Source organism: Triturus cristatus, chromosome 7, assembly GCF_964204655.1.
Source record: "Triturus cristatus chromosome 7, aTriCri1.1, whole genome shotgun sequence".
NCBI classification, from domain to species: domain Eukaryota; kingdom Metazoa; phylum Chordata; class Amphibia; order Caudata; family Salamandridae; genus Triturus; species Triturus cristatus.
The window spans coordinates 1,212,573,980-1,212,601,132 of NC_140590.1; the positions used below are offsets into that span (position 1 = coordinate 1,212,573,980).

Consider the following 27,153-nt stretch of genomic DNA (forward strand, 5'->3'; position numbering starts at 1 on the left):
CAAAGGGAGCGCACATCAGATATGTCAAGACAAGATTTAAGTCCTATTGAGGCATTATGAAAGGGACGGGAGGAAACGTGTGTAATGCCTATGAGGAAGCGATTAACAACTGGGGGCTTAAAAAGAGAAGGCTGATCTGGAAGCCGTAGATAGGCGGAGATGGCCAAAATATAACCTTTGATAGTGCCCAGAGCAGAGCCCTGCTGGGCCAAAGAGAGAAGGAACAGAAGGACCTCGGAAAGAGGGGCCGAAAGGGGGTCCACAGCCTTTGCTGTGCACCATGCGACAAATGTGTTTCACCTGCAGGCGTATACCGTTTTAGTGGAGGGATGCCTGGCTGCCAGAATGACATCACAGACTTCGGGAGGAAGGTCAAAAGCAGTCAGCTGTCACCGCTCAATCTCCATGCATGGAGGTGGAGGCTGGACAGGTTCGGGTGGAGGACCGTTCCCTGCCACTGCGACAGAAGATCCTTCTGAAGAGGCAGTCGGATTGGGGGATCGATCGCCATGCTTAGTAGCTCGGGATACCAGTATCTTCGTGCCCAATCCTGAGCCACATGGATGACTTGGGCCTGGTCGCGTTGAATCTTTTTCAGCACTCTGGGCAGAAGTGGTATAGGCAGAAAGGCATACAACAGACCGCTGCTCCACTTGCAGCGAAAAGCGTCACCGAGTTGAGGAAATATGAATTTTGTGATCAGTTATGTCCCCTATCGTAGACCCCAACGGCTCCATGTACATGCTATAAGTACATGTATGTTCCCTCCTACTCCAGTTTTGAAGACGCAAATATATGTGCGTCCACCGTCAACATGTCCTCTTTCAGACCCGCCATGAATGGGTCAGATATTCCATTCCTAAGTATGAAAGGCCACCGACTTTATATGGTTCACTTTCCACATTTTACAGACTCAGGCGAGTAGGCCCGAATTCTGTCATCAAGCTTTTCCTGCCTTCTGCCTCTGAAAGCTCCAGCCTGAGCCTGCATCTGTGACCATGAACTTTGTCCTACTCCCTGCGCGGCTAACGGTGCCTGATCCAGCCTATTGCCTGCCAAAAACTGTATTTCACCTTCGAGATTATCTCCTTCGCTCCTCATCCGATGCATTCCTGTCTAGCAGTTTAGGTAAACATTCCTCCAGCTACCGTGCAAAGGGGCCAGGCCTCGCTGTCCTCATGCAAGTAATTCATAGCCCCGTTACCATGGAATATTCCTACCCCCTCGCATCTAGTGTAGACACTTAGACGCTTGTACACGCACTAACAGTCAGTATAGTCAGTATAGAATAAGATTCTATCCTAAGAGACTTTTCCTTTTGGATAACACAGTTCTTTAAACATAGGATATTAGATATGATTAGGGATTAGGTTGACATAACCCCAGACTTCTGTCTCCACATGTAGAGCTAAATGTCAAGTCCCCTTCACTCTCTAGTTGCACGTCAATCACACGTCATACGGCTGCGCGCGCATCTCTGCCAAATATTTCTGCTGACATTGCAGGATTCTTCTATGGATCCACCCACTTGTGACATCATGTTTAATGACGTATTTTAGTTACACCTATGTTTACGCCTCTATTAGTTACGTATGCACAGTTTTCCTGTATTATCAGCTGTAACGCCTCTTGCATCTGTTTCAATGTAATGCATTTTCTATAAAACTGCTTAACTGTCAATAATATATGCGCCCTTCCTTCCTGAACTTTCGTGGTGATGGAACAGAAGGCCCACAATTCGAATTGGATTCCTTTGTATAGGAATAAAGCCCTTTAAAACCTCTAATACCACGGATTCTGCCTCTTATTTTTACTGAGTTATTCTCACTAAGACTTTACCGCATAAAAAAATAGTACCGGTAACGAAATATTTACCACATAAAATGGCGCCCGAACAGGGACACTTTCTCATCTCACGCGCCGGCGGTGCGTTGCAGGCCCGGTCTCCTGCCACAGCTGAACGGACAAAAACGCGTACCTGCAGGATTTCCTGTATCTCCCTCCGGCCGAGCGGGGGTGAATGAGGCTGCGATCAACACCCAGACGAGGCGGTGAGAAGTGCGAAGTATCCCGACCAGAGCCTAGCTGAGAGAGCAAGATCCGAGGTATACAGAGTCCCACCAGGTTCCGAAGTTCCGAGTCCAGTCGAGTCGAGTCCAGTCCGGTCCAGTTTCAGTTCCGTTCCGATGCCTTCCGTTCCGAGCTACCCGGTGAGTACCATTACCGGGGAGGCACTTTACGTGCACATAGTCTGTGCCGGTCAAGACGGGTTTGGGTACACAAATCCGGTCTGCACTGTTTCAGCAGTGTATCTGTACTGTTTAGCAGTATATATAGTATGTCTTGCATATAAATAAGTATTATCTAGTATCAGTATAATGTCAGTAACTAGTTTTCTATTAGTTATCATTGTTCGTAAAACTGTTAAGCGTTAAATGTTTTAAATAAGTTCTATATATTGTGGTGTGAATGACTGTTCATTATTGTGTTTCTTTGTATAAAGTGTGTTCTAGTAACAAGATCTAAAAATGCCGCTCTTTTCGAAACTAATACAGATCAAAACTAGAAAAGGTGTACTCGAAGAAGCTGTTCCCATTCCACCTAGGGACACTCCAGGATACTTTATGTATCATAAGCATGGTCTAGATGCCGTATTATTTCTTGATTTATGGGTGGACTACACCAAGGATCTGCCAGAGAGTCAGAGATGGCCCGCAGCAGGGACCTGGGATGCAGATTGCATCATGAGAGTAGAAGAAGAATTATGGAAAAAGAAAGCCAGACAGTCACAGAAAGATGCCATTGAATTATGGCGTAAAGAATCATATAGACGTACAGAAAAAGCACTCAGACAGGAAGAGAAAGGTAGAGAGAATTCAAATAAAACTCGAGAAAATCTATTACTTGAGGAAGGTACCCGAGTAAACTCAGAACAAGTAGATAGACAAAGAAACGCCCTTATGAATGGTATGTATCCACTTCTGGCCGAAGGGTTACCTAAGGCTACTCCGGAAATACCAAAAGACTTGCCACCTCCATTGTTTCCGATAAAAGCATATCCCAAATCACATCCCAAAACAGCAAAGGACGTTTTTCTTTCCTCCTATCTAGATGACGCAGCTCCCGAGTATGCTAATGCCATACCACCCACATCGCTTGCCGATGGTGTTCAACACCAAGAGCATACGTCTGTACCCCCGCAATTACAAACTCCTACACAAGTTCCAACAGACCCGTCCGTCTCTACAGTTTTTCCCGCACCTACAATCTCTATCCTACGCCCAACGAATCCTTTCGTGCCTAGCACCTCAGATGGTGCTACCGGAGGTACGACAGATATGTTTGCCACACCGCCGAGAAATAAACCGACCCTTAGAGAATTAGCACACCAACGTACGCCCAAACTAGTAACCCCCGACATGCTTAAGGAACTTCTAGTAGATTGTAGATATGATCCTGTGCCCGGTAAACGGGACGAAATGCTGCTGTCATCATTACGTATTCAACGAGCTGCAATATATTTAACGAAGCTACCAGGAATGACTACACATTTAGAAAATATGTATCACTTTGTCCAGTCAGGGCGAGGTCCTGAAAGTATTAGCAGAGCCATGGAGTACCAGAAAGCGGAGGTACAAGGACAACTGTTACGTTTCCTCATAAACTGTGTAATCAGAAATCAAGACCGGCCTGGGGTAAATCCGGAAGAAATGCAAAAACTTGTCACTTGGGGTCAGAATATATCAGAAGGGAGACATGATAAACAGTTATGTATAGTCGCCATGTATCGAAAGATCCGCAAAGAAGTAGAAGGAATACACGAAGAAAGATTAGAGGTAGACGCCGCTGACCTAAACAGAGAAGAGGAGGAGCAAGAGTCAGAGCAAGTAGAAACGATAGCTTATGTAGGTAGAGGAAAACAGCATAACAATACCAGAGGTTTTAATGATCCGGTACGTCCAATACGTCCAGAATATAATAGACATTTTCCAAACCCTATGCCAAATACAAAATCCCCCGAACACCTATTCCAAGCCGTTGATAAATTACTCCGAGATCGAAGGGGGTACCACATGCTCGATTCCATGGACGAACAAGAATTAGCCAGGTCAGCAGTACAATGGGCTGACAGTCCCAGCGAATACAATGATGATGTACTTGCACACACGTTTCTGAATCTTGACCCATACGAACAGCGTTTAGCTAGTATATACATGATTCAACACCTCCTTATATTATATAAAAGTCAACACTCCGATCCAGGACCCTTACCTGACATATTGACAGAACTACTCACGAATATATGGAGAGGGTCAGGTACTGATTTGATTAAGGAAATTCTAGAATCCCGAAACCAATATTTAAATTTCGTATGCCCAGAACACGTTCCAGTTCCCATTATGGGAAGAAAAATTTATCACATAGATAGACAGAACCCGTTACGCGAAGTGCACCCAATTAGAGGTGCCGGTGATAATTTCACACGCGTGTTTGTGTACACACCTATAACTAAATTAGAATTATTAGAAATGAAGAAAGTAGTACCCAGCCATGACAAGGACCCAGCAGGTTTCCACCGTGAGATAAAAGACATGTTACTCATGGGAGAGTATACCTACCCCGACATTATGAAAATATTAAAAGTCCTCTTACCCGCCGGTGTTTATGAAAAACTCAAAGAAAAAGAATGGGAGGTGGGAGACCAAAAGATAGATTGGACAGCATTAGAAAACGAAGAAAAAGCCCGAGCTGCAGGAGCAGGGCTTGGGGAAAAGACTACAGCACTAGCAGGATTACTAATACAGGTACTGCCACGTTTATTAACTACGAAAAAGGAAGACTGGGGTGCAATCTCAGCCTGTAAACAAAAGCCAGACGAAGACACTAGTGATTTCTATTCCCGATTTGAAAAATGTTTTGGTATAAATAGTGGTATAAAAGCCAGTAGTGAGTCATATCCACATCTGTTCGTGACAAAATTAGTTGAAAATTCTCTGCTACAAGTTAAGAATAGAGTATTGAAATTCGAAAGTACCTGGCAAGGTAATACCCCGTCACAGATGCTACAGATGTTACAATATCACCACAATAGAATTAGAGAAGAACAAGAACACGAACAAAGACGTATGAAAGATACAAAAATGAAAATGCTTGTTGCACAGTCAGTTCCAGCCGACGGTCATCAAAAGGGTGATTCCGCAGGTCCTACGAAAGGGACATGCAACTATTGTAAACAACAAGGTCATTATATACACGACTGTCCAGTCCTGAAACATAATATTGCTACAGGTAGAACCCAGGAGAGACCACGTCCATCTAGACAGGATCAGAATCAACAACAAATCCCTCAGCATGCACAACCTAGGTTAGCTCCGCAACAATTAGCACCGCAACAGGGAGCTCCACAACAGACCGTAGCACCACCACAAGCGCAACCTCTTGCTGCAACACAAGCGACAACACAACAGATGTATCAGTATGCACAAGCAGATTATCCCGATTATCAGCGATACTCATGAGATAGCCTAGAGAGGGAAGTTGGCTTACCCCTTATTGAGGTTCCTGTAGACCAAGAGGGACCTTATGTACATAGTGAACTATTAGGGGAAGACAGAAAGTTTTTACTTGATACAGGGGCAAGCAGAACAACTATAAGACGCAGTGAAGTTCCAGGGGCACCCCTCTCAGGCTCACAAAATATTTCCCTTGGATTCTCAGGAAAACCTATAATAAATGACGTAACACAACCTCTTCCACTTACAGTCGGTCCATTGACACGTACTACAGATTTATTGCTCACTAAATCATGTCCAGAAAACTTGTTAGGAATAAAAACTTTGAAAGCTCTAGGAGCTATAATATGTTGTTCTCCGGAAGGAGTACGACTATTTTTACGTGACTTTAAAGGTCACTACGTGTCCAGAGACATGGATCACCGACTGCAGAATTTACCTACACATTTATGGGCACAAGGCCCCACTGATGTTGGTTGCATGAATATTACACCATATCGTGTCACACTAAAAACAGGAGTAATACTACCACGAATACGACAATACAAATTACCACCCGATGCTGTAGTGGTTTTACTGCAAATCATTGACGAGCTCATTGCACAAGGAGTGGTTGTCGAAACTGACTCCAATGTATGTAATTCTCCGATAATTCCGATTCTTAAAAGAACGGATCCAAACGCTCCACCAGTATATCGATTAGTTATTGATCGGCGCGAATTAAATAAATGTATTGTGCCACAATACCCCGTGGTCCCAGATATCTCTTCATTACTAACAGCTATTGACTCAGAAGCAACGTTTTTCACTGTAATTGATCTCAAGAATGCTTTCTTTAGTGTCCCAATCGATCCGGAAAGTCAATACTTGTTCGGGTTCAGTTTAAATGGACGAAGTTTTAAATTCACACGCGCACCTCAAGGATTTACAGAAAGCCCCAGCATCTATAGCCAAGCACTGAAACGAGAACTTGACAGTATCCACATGCCAGTTAACACTGCCTTGCTTCAATATGTCGATGATCTACTGATCACCGCTCGAAGCGAACCTGAATGTGAAAAAGCGTCACTGACGGTTTTGAAATTTCTGGCTGACAAGGGGCACAAGGTGTCCCCTTCTAAGCTGCAATTCTGTGTCCAGCAAGTTGTTTACCTTGGGCACTCGCTGTCCAAGGAGGGAAGGCAGCTTACATCCGACCGCATCCAGTTAATCGCTAACATGCCACCACCCAAGACACAAAAGGAGGTACGGGCTTTTATAGGCCTCACTTCATACTGTAGGCAGTGGATCCCTCAATATGCATTTCTAGCAAAACCACTCATCCAGTTGACAACACAGGAGGCAGCCACATCGACTGTCCTCCCTTGGACTCAAGAACATACACATGCCTTTGAAAGCTTAAAGAAAGCTTTATGCCAAGCACCTGTTTTAGCAACACCATGTTACAGTAAACAGTTTACACTCTTTGTTACAGAACGCGAAGGTACTGCCCTGTCAGTACTCACTCAGGAACAAGCAGGATCACACAAACCATGTGCTTATTTCTCTAGTACATTAGATCCAGTAGCTCAGGCTCTTCCTGCGTGCCTGAAATCGGTGGCAGCAACAGCTTTAGCAATCAGACAAAGCGATGCCATAGTGTTAGGACACCAATTGACAGTACAAGTACCACACGCAGTAGAGGTTCTTTTGAACCGCACACAGACACAACACTTGACTATAGCGAGACTCACCGGTTACGAACTGACATTGTTTCAGCCACACATAGCAATCAGACGTTGCAATACGTTAAATCCTGCCACACTGTTACCAGTGAGCGGAACAGATCCATTGGCACATGATTGTGTCGAAGTCATTACTATCACGACGAAACCCAGACAAGACTTGACAGATATCCCTTTGTCAGATCCAGACTTGACATTGTATGTAGATGGGTCATGTATGAGAACAAGTACAGGAGAGTTAGTGGCCGCTTACGCAGTCACAACAGACACTGAAGTCATTGAAACAAATCGTATTAACTCTTTGTCAGCTCAAGCAGCAGAGCTCATCGCTCTGACACAAGCCTGTATTCAAGCCAAAGATAAGAAAGTCAACATATACACAGATTCACGTTATGCATTCGGAGTCGTCCATGACTTCGGCGTACTGTGGCGAGAGAGAGGTTATTTAACTTCTCACGGTGCCCACATCCAGCACGGACCCCTCATTCAAACCCTATTAGACGCGATTCATCTACCTACTGCAATATCGATTATGAAATGCAAAGCCCATACAAAAGTTACCGATATCATTTCTCAGGGTAATGACCTAGCTGACAGAACAGCTAAACAGACTGCTCAGAATCAGACTCACACAACTGACATGACAAAGACAATAGTTCCGACACCAACACATTGCATGACAGTTAAGGATCCTGCCCTTGATGTAATTGACATACAGACACATGCTACACCAGAAGAAATAAAGAAATGGACTGAATTAGGAGGGATGCAAACAGATCAGGGATGGATGACGAAGGAAAAATCTATATGGTTTCTTCCCGACTCAATGGTCCAAGTCATCATTAACACAATACATAGTCCAGCGCACCTAGGAGAAAAAGCTATGCTAGACAGTATTCAACACATTTGGTTCAACAAGCACTTGCGAGCAGCAGCTAAACAAAAAGTTCGTACCTGTATGATATGTTGTCAGTTTAATCCAGGTAAAAGCATCCCCGTAGAACAGGGTGGATTTCAAACTCCCGATCACGCTTTTGAAGTCCTCCAGATGGATTATATCCAGATGGAACGATGTCGAGGATTCAAATATGTTCTCGTAGTTGTTTGTGCTCTTTCCCGTTGGACAGAAGCATACCCGGTTTCAGATTACACTGCTCCGACTACTGCCAAACAGTTAGTTCGAGAATTCTTCCCACGGTACGGTTTACCACGTGTTGTCTACTCAGATAACGGCCAGCCGTTCTCATCCGAACTAATGAAACACGTTTCCCTTCTATTAGGCTATCAATGGAAATTTCACTGTGTCCGACATCCCGAGGCAGCAGGTCTTGTGGAACGCCATAATCAAACTCTGAAAATTAGATTGTCCAAAATATGTAGAGAAAAAGGAGTCGATTGGATAGTAGCCTTACCAGTTGCGCTCTTTTACATGAGAATGGTAGCACATTCTCGAACAGGGCTATCCCCGTATGAGGTGATCTTCGGTAGACCACCAAATATGTGGGGGACGCCTATACCTCGTAAAATCACAGACGTTGACTGTAATATGCTGACAGATTACCTGGCTTCCTTGATGTCTGCACTACAATCTTGTCGTTCACAGGTATCCGCAGCTTTTCCCGATAATACTGAGGTGAAGCCTCATGACGTGGTTCCTGGTGACCTGGTGCTGGTCAGGAACTTTGACCGGAAGACCCAACTGGATCCTAGGTGGAAGTCACCGAAGTTGGTTCTACTCACCACAAGGACTGCCGTGAAGATTGAAGGTCGCAAAGGGTGGTTGCACTCGAGTCATATCAAAAAATGTTATGGACTACCAACCAGTGTAGATACTCAACCCTGTATTCCCTCAAAGACAGACTCAAAGCTCCCCTTGGTTGAATTAACCAAACCAGAACTTTATAAACTAAAATTGAGGTCTAGTAAGTCAGACAATTTGATTGTTTAAGTCCTCTCCAAGGTGAAGCGGTTGAATTTGTCTCTGACATGTATCCTCTAGACCGGAATAGAGAAAGAAATCAGCGAATGCAGCTGAAAAAGCATGCGTATTGTAAATCGCTTCGTAGTCACTGCACAGTAACATTATTAATTTTGTTTTTTCTAAGTCTTCTGATTATTTTTTCCAGCATACTACTGCATATGTATTACCCTATTCTTAAACATGCTTACAATATAACTGCAGAACATTCTTTTAGCGAATTTCCTACGCATGAGTTGTCATATAGATTTGCGCTGCGCAACAACACATTCATTAGTATGTTACATCATTCCCATCAGACCAGCAATGCCACAAATTGTTGGATATGTGGCCGACTCCCTCCCTATCAAAACTATAAGGGAGTTTTGCCCCTCTTTCCATATCCGTTCACACACAATGGCTCCTGTGGAGCATGGTTTAGTTTGATTAATTCCCTAGATTCAAATTCCGCAGTTTATCAAGACAACTGGGTTTGGGGAAACCTGAACCTAGTTTTACTTAAGGTCTGCTACCCTAACAAGGAGGGACTCCCCAAAAGAACAGGAACTGATCTAGAAAATGAAGTATATGGATTAGGTAATTTTACACTTAACCTCATGATCCTGAACGTTGAATCTGAAGCTACACCAATCTTGCCCGCCATGTCAGTATTCCCAGTAAAAGGGGAATTATGTATAAAAAAGAATGGTTCCATACACATGGGCCACAGTAAATGCACCACTGTAATAAAATTCAGTGATCAAGGCAAGTCTACATTTAGAGCTTCCCACCATTCCTACTTCATATGTGGCCAGACCGCATATATATGTCTACCTTTAGATTGGGATGGTACTTGTTATATAGCATTCCTTCTGCCACCTGTTTTCCTAGCTCCTCCTGATTATCATAGAAATACCCATTTAGTACACAATAGACAACAGAGAGATCTCCCAATTGTCGATTACACTGAAACAGCATGGGAAAAATACACAGATTTCAATAAAGGATTCTTTCCCTATATAGGTACAGTCACTAATAGTAAGCTGATACGTAGATTAACCAGAACCCTTGAAGCAGTAGTGAACGAAACTATTTCCGCCTTAGGCAATTTAACAGAAGAGCAGTCTGCTATGCGGATTGTTGTGCTTCAAAATCGTCTTGTCCTTGACGTCATCCTGGCCGATAGGGGCGGAGCTTGTAGGGTCATCGGATCAAGTTGCTGCATTTTCATACCAGAAAATTCGCCGTCGGTGTATAAAGCCATAACTCGCCTTCATAAGATTGTAAGCCAGATACACCAGAGTCCAGGCACCTGGACTTGGTCCGGTTGGTTCTGGGGCGTGTTGTCAGCCTGGGGATGGAGAATCCTATCCTTCCTAGGTATTGGCTTTCTCATACTATTTAGTTGCTGCTTATGTCTACAATGTGGGCCAGCGATTTGTGGTCTGTGTGCCACATCGTGTATCCCACCTCCAAGTTTTCATTCAAGATCCCGGAAGAAGAAAGAAGAACAAATGATGCTATATGAACAGATCGATGGATTGATGAAGATCGATATCTCCTGAGGGTCCGTAGGGGACAAGGAGGGAATGAGGAAATATGAATTTTGTGATCAGTTATGTCCCCTATCGTAGACCCCAACGGCTCCATGTACATGCTATAAGTACATGTATGTTCCTTCCTACTCCAGTTTTGAAGACGCAAATATATGTGCGTCCACCGTCAACATGTCCTCTTTCAGACCCGCCATGAATGGGTCAGATATTCCATTCCTAAGTATGAAAGGCCACCGACTTTATATGGTTCACTTTCCACATTTTACAGACTCAGGCGAGTAGGCCCGAATTCTGTCATCAAGCTTTTCCTGCCTTCTGCCTCTGAAAGCTCCAGCCTGAGCCTGCATCTGTGACCATGAACTTTGTCCTACTCCCTGCGCGGCTAACGGTGCCTGATCCAGCCTATTGCCTGCCAAAAACTGTATTTCACCTTCGAGATTATCTCCTTCGCTCCTCATCCGATGCATTCCTGTCTAGCAGTTTAGGTAAACATTCCTCCAGCTACCGTGCAAAGGGGCCAGGCTTCGCTGTCCTCATGCAAGTAATTCATAGCCCCGTTACCATGGAATATTCCTACCCCCTCGCATCTAGTGTAGACGCTTGTACACGCACTAACAGTCAGTATAGTCAGTATAGAATAAGATTCTATCCTAAGAGACTTTTCCTTTTGGATAACACAGTTCTTTAAACATAGGATATTAGATATGATTAGGGATTAGGTTGACATAACCCCAGACTTCTGTCTCCACATGTAGAGCTAAATGTCAAGTCCCCTTCACTCTCTAGTTGCACGTCAATCACACGTCATACGGCTGCGCGCGCATCTCTGCCAAATATTTCTGCTGACATTGCAGGATTCTTCTATGGATCCACCCACTTGTGACATCATGTTTAATGACGTATTTTAGTTACACCTATGTTTACGCCTCTATTAGTTACGTATGCACAGTTTTCCTGTATTATCAGCTGTAACGCCTCTTGCATCTGTTTCAATGTAATGCATTTTCTATAAAACTGCTTAACTGTCAATAATATATGCGCCCTTCCTTCCTGAACTTTCGTGGTGATGGAACAGAAGGCCCACAATTCGAATTGGATTCCTTTGTATAGGAATAAAGCCCTTTAAAACCTCTAATACCACGGATTCTGCCTCTTATTTTTACTGAGTTATTCTCACTAAGACTTTACCGCATAAAAAAATAGTACCGGTAACGAAATATTTACCACAGAGTGAGTGCCGCCTTGGAAATTCCAATGCGCAGAACTGAGGACATTGCGCGTTCTCTTCGGTGGCGAATAGATCTAACCAAGGCTCTCCCCACTGCAGGAAGAGACCTTGCACCACGTCAGAGTTCAGACGCCATTCGTGATCCATCATGCACCGGCGGCTGAGTTTGTCCGCCCTGGCGTTCAGAGAACCTGCCAGGTGTTGAACCACCAAGGTAATGCCTTGATGTTCCAGCCATGTCCAGAGGTGAAGAGCCTCCTGACATAGGGTCCACGACCCCACCCCGCTCTGTTTGTTGCAGTACCACATGGCGGTGGTGTTGTCCGTGAACACCTGCACTACACTTCCCCGGACAGAGGGAAGGAATGCTTTCAGAGAAAGCCGGATCGCCCAAAGCTCCAAAAGGTTGATATGGAGCTGGGACTCTGCTGGAGACCAGAGGCCTCTGATCTCCGCCTCTCCCAAGTGGCCGCCACATCCCAGGAGGGACGCATCTGTCACCACTGTATGCTCCAGTTGGGGAAGGGAGAGGGATCTGCCCTTGACCCAATCGCGATTCGTGAGCCAGCACTGCAATTGTCGTGCAGTGCCCTCCAAGATCTGGACGTGCTCGCCAGAGGGTCATCCTGACCGAAACCCGGGACAGAGGCTGAAAGATCGGAATCATAGCCTGAATATCCCGGACTCGCTGCTCGGGAGGATAAACCTGAAACTGCGTTGAATACAGAACAGCTCAGATGAAGAGGAGCTTCTGAGAGGGGCTCAGGTGCGACTTCGGCACGTTGATGGAGAACCCCAGCAAATGCAGGAAGTCGGCCATAGTCTGGAGGTGGGAGACGACTGCCTGGTGCGAGCCCGCCTTCAACAGCCAGTCATCGAGATAGGGGAAGAATGGAAACCCTGATCTGCGCAGATGAGCTGCGACCACCGCCATCACTTTCGTGAACACCCGAGGGGCACTGGTAAGGCCACAGGGGAGCACGGCAAACTGAAAATGCTCTTAGCCTACCGTGAACTGCAGGCAACGCCGGTGGGCCGGCAGGATGGGGATATGAAAATAGGAGTCCTGCAAGTCCAACGCTACCATCCAGTCTCCAGGGTCGAGGGCAGCCAAGACCTGAGCCAGAGTCAACATCTTGAACTTCTCCTTCCAGAGGAAGCAGTTGACGTTCCTGAGTCCAATATGGGGCGCAGGCCCCTTTTCTCCTTCTTGGGGATCAGAAAGTAGTGGGAATAACAACCAAGTCCTACTTCTGGCCCAGAAACATGCGCAATAGCCCCCATGGCCAAGAGGGCTGTTACTTCCTGCTGAAAAAGCAAAAAATGGTCCCCCGACATGCAGTGGAACTGAGGTTGCATGGCTGGAGGGGCAGACTCAAAGAGGAGGGAGTAGCCCCTTCGGACGATTTGCAACACCCACCTGTCCGAGGTAACGGAACACCAGTGGGGGAGGTGATGGCGAATCCTGCCACCCATCTGCGTGGGGTGTGCCCCAAAGCTCGGACCATAAAGGCTTTGAGGCGGATGCTGCAGGAGCGGAGGTAGACTGACCCGCACGCTGGCTCCCTGTCCCGCCGCAGAGGGAACCACGTCCGTGCTGAGGTTGGTTCTGCCCAGTCTTCTGGCTAAACGAACGTGTCGGGCACCCCTTCCGTGGCCACAAAAGGAACGTAAAGCAGATGTGGCCAGGTGAGTGGTGGACAGACCCAAGGACTTGGCCTTAGCCCGGGAGTCATTAAAACGCTCCAGCGCACTATCTGCCTTATCGCCAAACAGGCGACTACCATCAAAGGGCATGTCCATAAGAGAACTTTGAACATCCCCTGAAACCCCAGTGGACCACAACCAGGCGTGGCAACGGAGGGCCACTGTCGTAGAAATCGCCCTACTCAGTGAGTCCGCGGTGTCCAGTCCACACTGGACAGCGAACTTTGATGCAGCTTTCCCCTCAGCAACAGCTTGGGAAAGCACTGTCTGAACCTCCTCCGGACAGCACCTGTGCAACCGTGTCCCACACAGTGGGAGTAGCGGCCCAAGAGGCATGCGGTGTTCACCGACTGCAGCCCTAAGCTGGTGGATGAAAACGGTTTCTTGCTGAACTGTTCCAGCTTCTTGGATTCCTTATCCGGCGGGGCGGTTGGGAATGCGCATTGGGAAGTGGAGGCCTAGATGACCAGGCTCTCCGGAGTTGAGTGGGTTGTCAAAAAAGCAGGGTCACCCGGGGCCGGGTGATGACGCCTGGCTACGTTTTTATCCAAGGGAACCCCTGTTGCTGGTGTACACCAGGGGCACCATCAATACGTCAGTTAACGCCTCATTGAATGGTAGCAGGGGCTCCATAGAGGTTGCCGCCGGCTGAAGTACTTCAGTGAGGAGATTAGTTTTGAGGGTCACTGTAGGCAGGTCAGGGTCAAGGGCCTCAGCTGCTCTATGGAGCACCATAGTGTATGTGGCGCCCTCCTCCATAGCCACAGCAGGAGGAGAAAGAAAACCAGGTTCAGAGGAGAGGTCAAGGCCACCTGCATCCTCCGACTCTTCAGTCTATTCCTGTTCCGACTGCACTGCTGTGCAAGAGGGTCCTCTGACCCCTGCCAGTCATCCCCGCCCTCCACTGCCCGTGGAACAGGCTGCGGTAGTGGGGGAGGGACAGGGGAATAAAAATGGTCGAACGGCGCCGGGAACGGTGCTGGTACGGCTTCGTGTCCCAATTAGGGTCCCAACCAGGAACAAAATTGGCCAGGAAACCAAGCAAGGGCAGTGGTGGAACGAACAGAACCCACTGCGGTGCTGGGAATGGAGCCGTGGGTGGCGCCGGGTCAGAGCCGCCACCGGAGGACCTCGCGGTGCCGGGGCCGGAGCCGGCAGCGGAGGACCTTGCAGTGCCAGGGCCAGAGCCGCCGGCAGTGCCAGCAGTGGAGCTGGCGGCAAGAGAGGGCCCTCATCTGGGACCGCGGGGCCCGAAGGCACGCCGGCGGGAGCCCTAGGCCTGAAAAGGCGGCCCATGGCAGCAAGGAAAGCTTGCACCTGGGCAGGAGTCGCCGATGGACCTAGATAAGGTGGGTAGGCCGCGGGACTCACAGGCTCCAATGGAGCTGCGGGGCAGGTACCCCAGGCCTCCGACGTCCCCGTCCGGAGACCGACAGGGGGACGTTGGGGAGCAAAAATGCTTCTTCAACTTTTTCTTATGACGTCTCTTACCCGATTCAGAGTGTGAAGACTTCGACCCCGAAGAGCGATGATGATGGCTCCGCGGTCGGTCCCTCGATCGACCCCTTGACCGGCGCGGAGACGACTGCCGGGCCTCCAGCACCTTACGGGACTGCTCCCGTAAAGCCTTCGGAGCCATGACCAGACAGTCGGAACATGACTGGGAGTCATGGTCGCGCTCTTACAGTAGAGACAGACGCCATGGAGGTCGGCTACCGACATCGTACGGCGACAGGCCCCGCAGGATTTAAACACAGGCATCCCTACGTGGCACCAAAAATGAAAGACAAAAAGTATCAAAAGTTAGTCAAAAAGTGACTAGGGTACGTGCTCTAACCGGATCTGCGCTTGCTGGCGCGGAAAAAGAAAGAACTGACAAGTAGTCTCCGTGACGTCATCTTAGCGCATACGACGCCAGCGACGGACGCGGAGCCGCACAACGCCACCTTCCGACGTGCAGGGCGTACTGCTGATGAAAACTTTCCGGATCCAGTCTGACGCCTGGGGATATTCTAAGGTAAGGAATCTATCACTAATGTATCTCTTTCAGATTCTGGATTTTAGACCGGTTTTGGTGGTCTTACATCTTCTCTTTGTAGGTTACTGCCAAATGCAGTTTCTTCTAATATCAGGGCCTTTAAATGTTACCTCTGTTATGGGGTTTTCTTTTTCTCCTACACTCTCTTTCTCAATTTAGCCTCTCATCCTCCCATCTAATGTCCCTACCATTGCCTGCCTTGCACAGCCTCTCCTGTGACTGCTGGTGTGTCTCTCCAACTCCTTGGAGATCCAGGGAATCAGTCACAAGCACCAACTGAGTCTATTCTGCCAGTATCTGGGTCGTCAAGCTCTCTGGGATTCCAGAGATGGATTTCCTTCCTCTCTCCCTCCTTACCGTATGGTCTGGTTGCTTGCTTTCTTGCAAATCTACACACTGCTTCTCCTCTCTGCAGTCTGTCTTGCATGTGGCTTCTTCCTTTGCTCTGTCAACTTTTATGTAGCAGTATGTTTTTTCCCTGTGTCTGATCTTTTTCTTCTCCATTTTTCCCTTTTCAGGCTGTCTCGTCTGGAGAAGTTGCTCCCCAGAGAAATCGCTATTACTGAGGATGAAATCTTAATTTCTAGGTAAATACCTCCCTTACAAGTGGGTAACCTGTGCTCCACCAAATTTAAAGTCATTGGAAGTCCTGAATTAGGGCTACAATGTATGTGAAATCAGTACAGAAGTCTTGAGAGTCAGTTTGCCAACTAGACAGGATTTAGGTTGTTCATAACAGCATATACACAGGTTCTGCATAAAATACACACAAGGGATAGTTTGAGCAGCATTCCACAATGCAGCACTCCACTGTGCCAATGGTCCAAAAAGTTATTTTCAGCTATAAATACAAGTTAACCGTCCAAATACCTTATTAAAGCATCCTAGGAGATCGTAAAGTGATTCAAGGGAAGTGTAAATGTATTTCCAACTTCAAATTGTTCCACCACATTCTGGAAAGATCTGCAGTTATAAATCTCATTCAAAGGATGGGAAGCGAGTGTTCCAGTGCGTGGTTTGCCTTAGAAGTTTGAACTCCCGCAATAACAGATGCAAGTCTGTTGGCATTCACAAATTCTGAATCGCTCTCTTCTCACCACAGAAGTCATAAGAGATTTACTCGAGCCAGAATTTGCACAGGAGGCTCCATTCCCCCTGTGTGGAATTCCACTCCAAGTAGAATATCGCAAGATGGAGGAGGAGTTAAGGGGAGATTTCATCAGATATTCCAAGTATTAAGACTGGAAACCTGCCCCGGCTTTAGCTTCCAGGTGTACTACTGTGAATGTTGATGAATTGCAAAGGGTTGTAAATGTGCACCTGTACGTATGCAGTTGCACTTCTATGGGTGCAGATTTACTACTTTTTTGTGAACAGAGACCAATATTTTGTTGCCTTATGGGTCACATAAGCCGATGCTATGTGCCCACACCTGAATGATAACAAATGTAATGCAACAATCACTGTATGTAAGCACCCAGGTCCCAATCCCACACCTCCTGGTTGTGGGGTGGGGGTGGCAAGAGAACAGGTGATGTGGCTTGTAAGCAGGTGCATTTCACATTGTTCTCCATAGTACTGGCAGCCCTGTGTGTGTGTGAAGGAGCAGCAGCCCACAAACATGTAATTTGTTAACCCTCACAGTGTAGATGGAGCATGCATAATTAATTTAGGGCACAATCACCAACTTTCCACTTTCACCACTAGTGCTGCCTATTTCCTGCAGGCGTGCTGCCTCGGTTTGCCTGCAAGTGGTCCAGTTTGGGGGGTAGGCAAAAGTTGAATGTGCTTCTGTATACTCACCGTCTCTGCCCAGAGCACCAGCTAGCGGACGTGCAAGGCAAAGAAGTAAAGTCGCACCTCAGACTCCACGTGCATGTCTAGACCCACCAGGGCACTCACCTGTTCCACTGCATTGAAGCCCACTACCTCCACCTCAGAACATATTTCACTGGTGCACAGCATCTTGCACTCACTGCAAACAACTGACTTTTCCAACACAAAATGTTAACCACTTTTGGGGTTTCGGACAGAACAGGTCTTCGATGAGCATCCCTTACACCTTTATAACCCAAACCCTTGAACCTGAATGCAGGCATTCAAGCCGTTTAATCGACTCAACATTTCTTGTGGATGACATCCATTCCAGCAAGAGCCCATCGATAAGTTAGACTAGTCGCATGTTCTACAAGTCCACATTTCCATTGAAATTAACCCTCACTCATGAATGCTAGAGGCACTTGAGGTACCCATGGTTCATGTAGGAGTCCCGTATTACAAAACGCCTTGGTTGTATGTTTACGCTTTAAAAACATTTATTTTCCTTCCTTCATTTGTAGAGGATCAGGTGGGGGTCCAGTGGATCACATTGGAGGTGCTGCCAATCATTCAATCATTCTTGTCCAAATCACAAAAGAACACTGATGTATTCAGGGCGATTTACACACTGAGTATTACAATACATAAACAATTGGAAAACGAGTTGACATCGCCCTTTTATTAAAAAATACATTATTTTACTTACCCCCAGCACCTTGGGCTCGCCCTTGTAAAACTTCTCCAGACGTTTATTGCTTGCAGGGATGGCCGGTTGGCCAGTCTGAGAAGGATCCCCTTGGTTAGTCTTTGGGCTGATCTCAGTGATTACCACAAACCCGCCCTGGTTTGCGGCCGCTGTCGACATGTTTAGGTCCCTCGCTTGCCTGTTCTCACAAAAAAAAGAAAAAAGTTAGAAAAATTAAAAAGAGCTACCAGAAAGGAGTTCCGTTGAAGTAGACAGATGGAGGCAAGAGAATTTCATGCGGCTAGTGCTTATTTTGTAATATGAAGAAACAGGAATTGTGGGTGTTTGAAGAAAGAGACCTAAGGTGAAATCACGACTAAGCAATCTTGGTATTTGGAAAACCCCAACATTCAGCAGTGCCAGCGACAGGGTCCCAAGAAAGACTTTGGTGCTCTGAGTGTATGTCTTTTGACATGTTATGCACTGCTTGAGGCCAGGGTTGCCAGGTCTGGCGGGTGAGTGAATTATTAGTTCCATTCCTGGTGGGTCCTCTCATACTTGTAATGTTGATAAAAGTAGTACTATTGAGCTGGGTAACAAACATCCGTTATTATGTGCCATGATCCCCCACTTAATGAACGGGGGCTTTACTAAAACATAGCCGGTTCTGTTATGTCAGACTTCCTAAACCAACAAGTAGGAAGTAAGTAAAGTAGAAATGAGTGTATGCTACACAAGTGTAGGTCAAAACACATCTTACACTTGTTTTTGAACATTACAATCTAAGGCAATCATGAGATTTGGGGCTTTTAAAGTGTCACTCTTAGTCATGATGACAATATTGGTAAATTAGGAAGCTAAACAGCAATGTTTAAACAAACACTGGCAAAGCCAACAGGTCTGGAATCAGCGAGCAGTCTTTTTAGATTTGACAATGATTGTTTTGTCACGTTTTTGCAAACCTTATTTGTAGGAAAGTGGAGTATTATGTAGTGAGGCTGGGTAAGTTTCACTATGCAATAGTCTCACAATAACCAGACCTGGCTCCTTTGGATTCACATTAATAAATCTCTAGGTTGTGTGGCAAAGAGCAGTTAGCTTTTACTAGAGTAACATGTGTTAAACATTTCAGAGTACCAACATGGAAGATAGGTAAATGACACTACTCAAAAGAAATCCAACACCAATTTTGCAGTTCAGAGCAGATCTGAGGTTCTGGTGTCAGGAGAGTCCCTTAAAACCTGTGTTTAGGTTTGTTATGGGTGTGGGTAGAAGTGGCCAATGGGATACTAGTTCCGGTGGCTAATCCGCCCGTGAGGTGATCACATCCCCAGATGTAGGTCACCATTCCTACCAAGAAACCTCTATTTTGTCACTTTTCTAAATGACAATCCCCATCCTTGGCTGCACAGAACAAGCAGCCTCCTGGGGATGTATGCTTCCTGACTACCTAATTTTCCCACCTGCCTTTGTGCAAATGTGCCTGGGGCTGAAGGGGTGGTGGCTTCATCCTCCTCTTGGGGGATAGCTTACATGCAGATCAGAGGCTGTGTGCTCTTTGAAACTCACTGCCTTGATGTGCCACTTAACTTGCCTTCCTTCCAGGAAAGGAGGTGACATCTCCTGCCCAGGCAGGCCTTTGTTTCTGACTCCTGGGAGAGTTCACACCTCCTTGCAAGGGGGCAGAATCCTGTTTTGGTGGCAGCAGTTGCAGGCTCAGGCAGGGCACAGGAAATGCTGGTGTAACCTGGTGGGCACCCTCTAAGGTAGCCATCTGGGTGTGTGTTACATTAAATCTGACTTCACATTTAAGTCAGGTTTAATGAGACACGTTGTATGATACCAAACATGACATACTTCAGGAGGGCCATAATGGAGTTGGCATTCTCTGCGGTGCCCAGGAGTTAACCCATGTTATCCTATGGACCGCTGGTCACTTTAAGAAGTCTTTAATCGAAAAGACTACTATGGGGACATTTATGCTTAAACTTATGTGTCCACACTTTAATATAATGCACCCTGCCTCCTGGGCTCAGGATGCCTACTTTAGGGGCGACTGGCATATAAGAAAAGCAGTGCTGTGATATTGCTAGACATGGTATGGGCAATGTTGAGTTTGAGCTCTTTACACTGGGCGACTGTACCAAGCAGCCAGCCCACCCCAGGTGTGTGTCTAGCCTTCTGGGGGTGTATGCCTCCTGACTACCCAGTTTTCCTCCTCCCTAGGTGCAAATGCGCCCGGGTTGATTTGCTCTCCTCTGGGGACAGCCTACGTGCACATCACAGGTGGCGTGCTCTTTGAAGCTCACCACCTTGATGTGGCACTTCACTAACCTTCCTGCCAGGAAGGGAGGAGATACCTCGCGCCCAGGCAGTCCTTTGTTTCTGACTCATGGGACAGTTAACACCTTCTTGCAGGGGGAATCCTGTCCTGGTGGCAGCAGCTGTAGGCTGTCAACTGAGGCACAGAAGATGCTGGGGCAACCACGTGGGCAACCTTTAAGGTTGCCACCTGTGTGCATGTCTCATTAAATCTGACTTAGCATTTGAGTCAGGTTTAATGAGACAAGTTGTTTGATACCAAACATTACATACTTCAGTGGAACCATAATGGAGTTATAGGGGGTGTCTGGGTTCCAATCCATGTTATCTTATGGACTGCTGATCACATATATTAGTCTTTAATTGAAAAGACTACTATAGGGATATATATGCTTGCACTTATAGGTCAACACTTTTAATATAATGCACCCTGCCTCCTGGGTTCAGGAGGCCTACCTTAGGGGTGACTTGCATATATTAAAAGCAGTGCTTTGAACTTGCCACACATGGTGTGGGCAATGTCAAGTTCGAGCTGTGTACACTGCTCATGCAGCCTGCAATGGCAGACCTGCTGACATCTGTTTAGTTGGATCAATCATGGTGGCACAATCAGTGTTTCAGGCCCTGGTAACCCCTTTAACACGAATGCCCTGGGTACCACTGGTACCATATAGTAGGGACTTCAAAAGGGGGTTAAAGTCCTTGGCAATTGTGGATACCAATTTACACATATCAAATTTAGGGAGAAAGCAATGGCACTGGGGCCTAGATAGAGGCAAAACTTTTGGGGATGGCTACATAAAAAGGGCACTTTCCTACATTATTGTTTGGAAAAAAGCTTGTCCCTTCACAAATAAAAACAAGCATTGGCATAGCCAATAGGTCTCGCTTTTGGGACCTTATAAGTATTTAGTTATGCAGCACAATATCCTTGGTGCAATAACATCAACAGTTGCATGGTTAAAAACGTATAAGGTCCCAAAGGCGAGACCTATTGGCTATGCCAATGCTTGTTTTTAGAGGCCTGGCATGCAGTTTTAAATGTAGGCTGGTAAGAAAGGTGCCAACCCGAGGGGCAAGGTCTAGAGAGAAATAAGATACAAAGAGCGGTGAGTTATAATGAGATAGCACAAATAGAAAGGTGAAGCACAGAATGACAGGTCAGGTAAACAAAGTAGCAAGGCAGAGAGGCAGGTAGAGCCGGTGGGATGAAAAATAGAAAGATATGAGAAGTAGAGAGAAAAGAGGTGCAGATGAGGTAGAGAGATGAGGCTAATACAGAGGAAGGGCGAGGGAGAAGTAGAGAATGGTGAAATAGGGAGAGAGAGAGACAGAGGTAAGACAGATGTATTAAACGAGCGAGACATTGGAAGCAGAGAGAGTGAACGGAAACAGTGAAGGAGATAGAAAGAGAGATGAACGCAAAGGGAGTGATAGATGGAGTGGAAGAGGTAGAGAGAGCATTGTAGAGCGAAAGAAAGAAAATAATGGGAATGGTGAGGGAAAGAGGACATCAATAAAAAGAGAGACATAGAAGGCCAATAGGTGAGGTAAATTGAGAGGCTAGATAGTGTATGAGAGTGGGAAAGAGAGATGAGGCAGTGAGTTGTGAGGCAGAGAAAGAAATGAAAGCGAGAATGATGAGGTAGAAAGAGGCATGTCAGAGGTAGAAAAAGGTAAGGTATAGATGGCAAAAATGATAGAAAGTGTAAGATAAAGAGATGAAATTAAGAGGGAGGTGAAGTAAATGGAAGAGAAATGAAGGGGTATGAGATGCAGAGCAGCAAGATGGAGAGAGAGGGAGAGGGAGAGAGGGAGAGGGAGAGAGGGAGAGAGGGAGAGAGAGAGAGGGAGAGAGAGAGGGAGAGAGAGAGGGAGAGAGAGAGGGAGAGAGAGAGAGGGAGAGAGAGAGGGAGAGAGAGAGAGAGGGAGGGAGAGGGAGGGAGAGGGAGAGGGAGGGAGAGGGAGGGAGAGGGAGGGAGAGGGAGGGAGAGGGAGGGAGAGGGAGGGGGTGTGGGAGGGAGGGAGGGAGAGGGAGGGAGGGAGAGGGAGAGGGAGAGGAAGAGGGAGAGGGAGAGGGAGGGAGAGAGAGGGAGACACTTGAGGAAGGGGCAGAGAGCTGACCTAGAGGTAGGATCAGAGAGAGGTGGCAAGTTGAGCTCATGAGAGGTAAGTGCTGTGGGGCACTGAGGTTTATTGAAAGAGAGGTGTGATGTACAGAGAGAGTTTAAAGGTAGAGAAATAGTGTGGTAGGTATGTAGCCATGTATAAATAGACAGGTAAAAAGGGAGTGTTTAGGTAAAGGAATGAGACATGGGACAGAAAGGTGCGACAGAGAAAGAAATGTATTGGGTGGTATAGAGAAGTGACAGCTAGTCACAGAGTGTGGTATGTCGAGAAGTAAGTTAGAGAGAAGGGCAGGGATGTAGTCTCTGGTCAGGTAAAGAGTTAACTTACAACAAGAGAGGGAGAGATGAAGGAGGGAAATGTGAGTAGAGGTGGGAGGTAGAGAGGCAAAACAAACAGGAGCTATGAGTAAGTTAATGGGAGGCAGGCAAAGTAGAGAGGTAAAGAAGGGTTAGCAAGACAAGGAAATGGATGATAGAGCAAGATGTAGGTGAGGTAGAGAAAGAGGTGGATAGAGAGGTTGAGAATTGTGGGATTGGTAGAGAAAGGACGAGTCAGAAGGGGTAAGGGGAAGATGGTAACACACAGAAAGAGAGAAAACAAGAAAGAGCGAGAGATAGTCTTCTGTTTTGATCACTTTAACAGGGTGGGCCTTAAAACATGGAGGCCTTCGGCAATTGGCCAAGAAGCCCGGCCATGCCTTAAAACAGGCTTTAATGTCATTACCTCTAAAGGGGAATTTTACAGCACAAATATATTTTGGGAAAAAAGCCATATGTTTTTATTTCCTTTAAGTTTTCCCAACATTGAATAAAATCAAGTCACTGGCTTATATGACATTTCACATAGGAGAAAGATATACCTACATAGTGACAAGACACTTCCCACCCTTCACTCATGGATTGCAAAATACGTCAGTAACAATAAACAGAGAGAGTAAATGTGTGCATAGCTGAGAACAACCCATCTCCTCCATCTGTGCCCAAATACATCTCTTACGACTTAGAATCCTCTCAGATTTATGCATCTGCCTATTCCTACTATCAAAAGGCCAAGTGACCTGGGACAAGCCAAGGCTAGTGATCCCTCCTATAAATGTATAAGCAGAGATTTCCACAGTGTGTCAGATTTACTATCCCGACACCTCAAGTCCCATGACAGTCTTTCCATAGGAAACAACTTCAGTAGAGCAAGCGTGAGAGGAAAAGAGGTAGTGCAAGCAAAGAGAGAGAGAGAGAGAGAGAGAGAAAGAAAAAGAGAGATTGGAAGGTAGGCAGAGAAAAGGAAGTGAGAGAGACAGAGGCGGAGAGAACAACAGATAAGAGGAAACACAGAGAGAAAGAGACAGGAAGAAGACATACGCAGAGACGAAAGAAATAGAGAGGGAAAGTGAAAGAGGACAAGAGTGAGAGGGGTGAAACAGAAGCTCAGAGAGACAAGCGCATGCGCCTCGCGCTGAAAGTGAAAGAGGATGAGAGTGAGAGGGGTGAAACGGAAGCTCAGAGAGACAAGCTCGCTGAAAGTTAAAAAAAAAAAGGCATGCTGGCTGCAGCGGGAGAGAGAGGCGGAGGGGTGCACCCGCGAGTGGTGCGCGCGCGCTGGGAAGAGCAGTCTGCTCTTTTTCAAAGCACATACTCGTGCTTGTGGCGCACCGCTGCACACTCTGCAAGGTGTATGCCACCACAAACACGAGTATGTGCTTCGAAAAAGAGCTGAAGGAAGGTTAAAGGTCCTCCTATGCAGCGCATGCGCGCTGCATAGCAGCGCATACGTGCTGCATAGGCGAGACCTAAAAAATGGCTAAAGACAAAAATATTTTTGGTCTCAAAATCACACATTACTATAGTAGTCCCTGGCACTTTGGAGCTACAATAGGCAGATGGCTGTCACTCACAGTGACATTATCCAGTTGCTGAAATAGGTTGGCCCACTGCAACATGTGGCTGAAATAGGTTGGCCCACTGCAACATGCTGGATGCTATAGTGGGTGGAAGATAAATATGAATGGCATAATTATAAATCATTGGATGAAGAGAGCTCGCTGAAAGCCTCTACAAGTAAGGAACATTTTTAATCTTGTCCCTCACGATTCACACTCCATACAGAGTCCAAAGTACAAACATATCATTAATATTTGCACTACTGTCAAATAAAACACAACATATAACGAACTCACCAAAAGAAAAGAAACTAACTACAACAGTCAAAAAAGTATTACACACTTTGAACAAGCCATGATCAATACAAGCCACGGTCAATGCAAGACATGATCTATACCATCCTAAATGTATATCACACACATACATACAAGGTTATTCCTACCATTTTAATAAACCAACAATAAGTATGGATTACGCTGCTCAACAAGAATTTGCTTTTGAAATACTAAAAATTCAAAGCATGGCCTATGTGTCCATCAAAGGCTAGCAAAGCACTTTGACTTCCTAATCAAATCATCCTTTTACCAAAGAAAGAAGAAGAAACTATTACCACTACTGGACTACTTTGATAAAGCATATGTTAGACATCTGAACTAATAAGGACATAGATGCCAACCCAAGAATAAAATACAATGATGTAACATTTATGACAGCAAAATATCACAGGAAAGAAACACAAACACTGCAGTGGAAGGGTGGTTCAGTCCTTCCAAGGAAAACCTGGAAATAGCCACCCAAAACTAGCGCCTGCAAAAACGGGTCGTACATCTGGCCCTTAGTATGTTAGTCATGCACTTGCAGAGCACTTTGGAAAGCGCTACATACAGTATACAACTCTAAATGAAACTGACATACATGTTTCCAAAGCATAAATGCTCTCTCTCACCCAGTCAGACATCAACAGAGGGAGTTATACATTCACTCACATTTCAGAAACTAGTTATGTATCTACTCCTCCATTCACCAAGACAGGCACGGAGGTATTCGTTCAGCCACTTCCATACACATTTAGAGAGACATAGACTTACTAAAACAGGCAGTCAGATACCGGCACATTTACTCAAACACCTCATGGCACTACTATAGGTGGACTCCTACACTCAGATATATAGGCAAGAAGTGACAACTTCATAATCCATCTAGACAAATTGTCCTTTAAATTTGGTTCAGGCTTACTAGAGCAGACTCTATTTGTGCATTCTCACTGCCAGCTCAATTTCGCATGTACAAGATTTTTGCCAACTGGTAAACCCAGGTTTTAGTACAAATAACTCACCTCTAGATAAGCTGTCGGTTTGCCTTAAAGCACAGGGCTTGTGCGTAAAAGAAGATAATTGTAATTTTCAGTTTCTGCAAGTTACTTGCGCACTTGCAGACCTGTATGCCAAGCAGTACATAGAGTATACCACTGATAATGCAACTGACATACATGTTTCCAAAGAATACAGCTTGTCTCACCCAGCCAGACAGCAACAGAGGGATTAAACATTCACTCACATACTCAGACACTACTTATGCATGCAGCAATATGAAATACAGTGGCAGACACACCTACATACCTCTCTGATCTTTAACACAGGCTCGGAGTTATTCGTTCTGCCACTTACATATACATTTAGAGAGCCATAGTAGTACTAAAGCAGACAGTCGCATACCGGCACGTTTAGTTAAACTCCTTCACTCACTCAGATATGTAGACAAATACTGACACAACCTAGTCATCCATGAAGACAAATAATTCTTTAAATGTAGGTCAGGCCCAGTACTGCAGACCATGTCTGTGGACTGTGACTGCCAGCTTCACGCGGCATGTAAAAATTGTTTAAACAAGTCTTAAACTCACTTCTGTGATACGCTGTAGGAAAATCATAAATCATTGTGCTTAAAAAAATAAGAGATGTCCTTTTCAGTTCTTGTAAGTTATTTGTGCACTTGCAGACCCATATGGCCAGCAGTACATAGAGTGTACCACCCATAATGTAACTGACATGTTTCCAAAGCATACAGCCTATCTCTCACCCCCTCAGAGTGACAGAGGGACTTATACATTTACTCACATACTCAGAATCTGCATATGTATGCAGTAACATACTCCTCTATTCTCTAACACAGGCACTGGGGTATTCATTAGGCCACTTACATACACATTTAGAGAGCTATATTATAAGAAGACTACTGTTTATGTTAGTAGCTGAATACTTAAATTTGTGTGATCTCATAGTACATAATGAAAAGATAAAAGTAAGTTTCTTTTTCTTTTTAGTCATCAACTTCTACTTAAGAACCGACAGCTACAATACCATTAAGAAGTCAGAGAAGAAGGAAACAGAAGCAATGATACTATCTCCTCACAACTGAGAAAAAAAGGGGCAAAATGCGGACAAAGTGGTCAAAGAGAAAAGAGCTGCTGGTAAGAGACCAAAGACATTTTTTTAAAAGAGTTCGTGAACATCTAGAAAGACAGCTAAATCAAGTAAATAAAAATCAAAGTTTGAGATCAACTAAGAAAAGAGCAAAACTACAAGAAAAGAAGAGTAA

General features: G+C 45.8%; 1 protein-coding gene across 4 annotated transcripts in view; it reads right to left on the minus strand.

The window, feature by feature from the left end:
- Window positions 1–27,153, minus strand: part of LOC146811630 (membrane-spanning 4-domains subfamily A member 4D-like) — a 416,136-nt gene that overhangs the window by 278,158 nt on the left and 110,825 nt on the right. For 3 of the 4 annotated variants that reach the window (XM_085618601.1, XM_085618603.1, XM_085618604.1), the window contains exon 2: window positions 18,248–18,425. In XM_085618601.1, the coding sequence (XP_085474727.1) occupies window positions 18,248–18,406 (159 nt within the window). In that variant the 5' untranslated portion in view covers window positions 18,407–18,425. Of the gene's footprint in view, window positions 1–18,247; window positions 18,431–27,153 lie in introns of all 4 variants that reach the window. The other variant, XM_085618602.1, reaches the window with a different exon arrangement.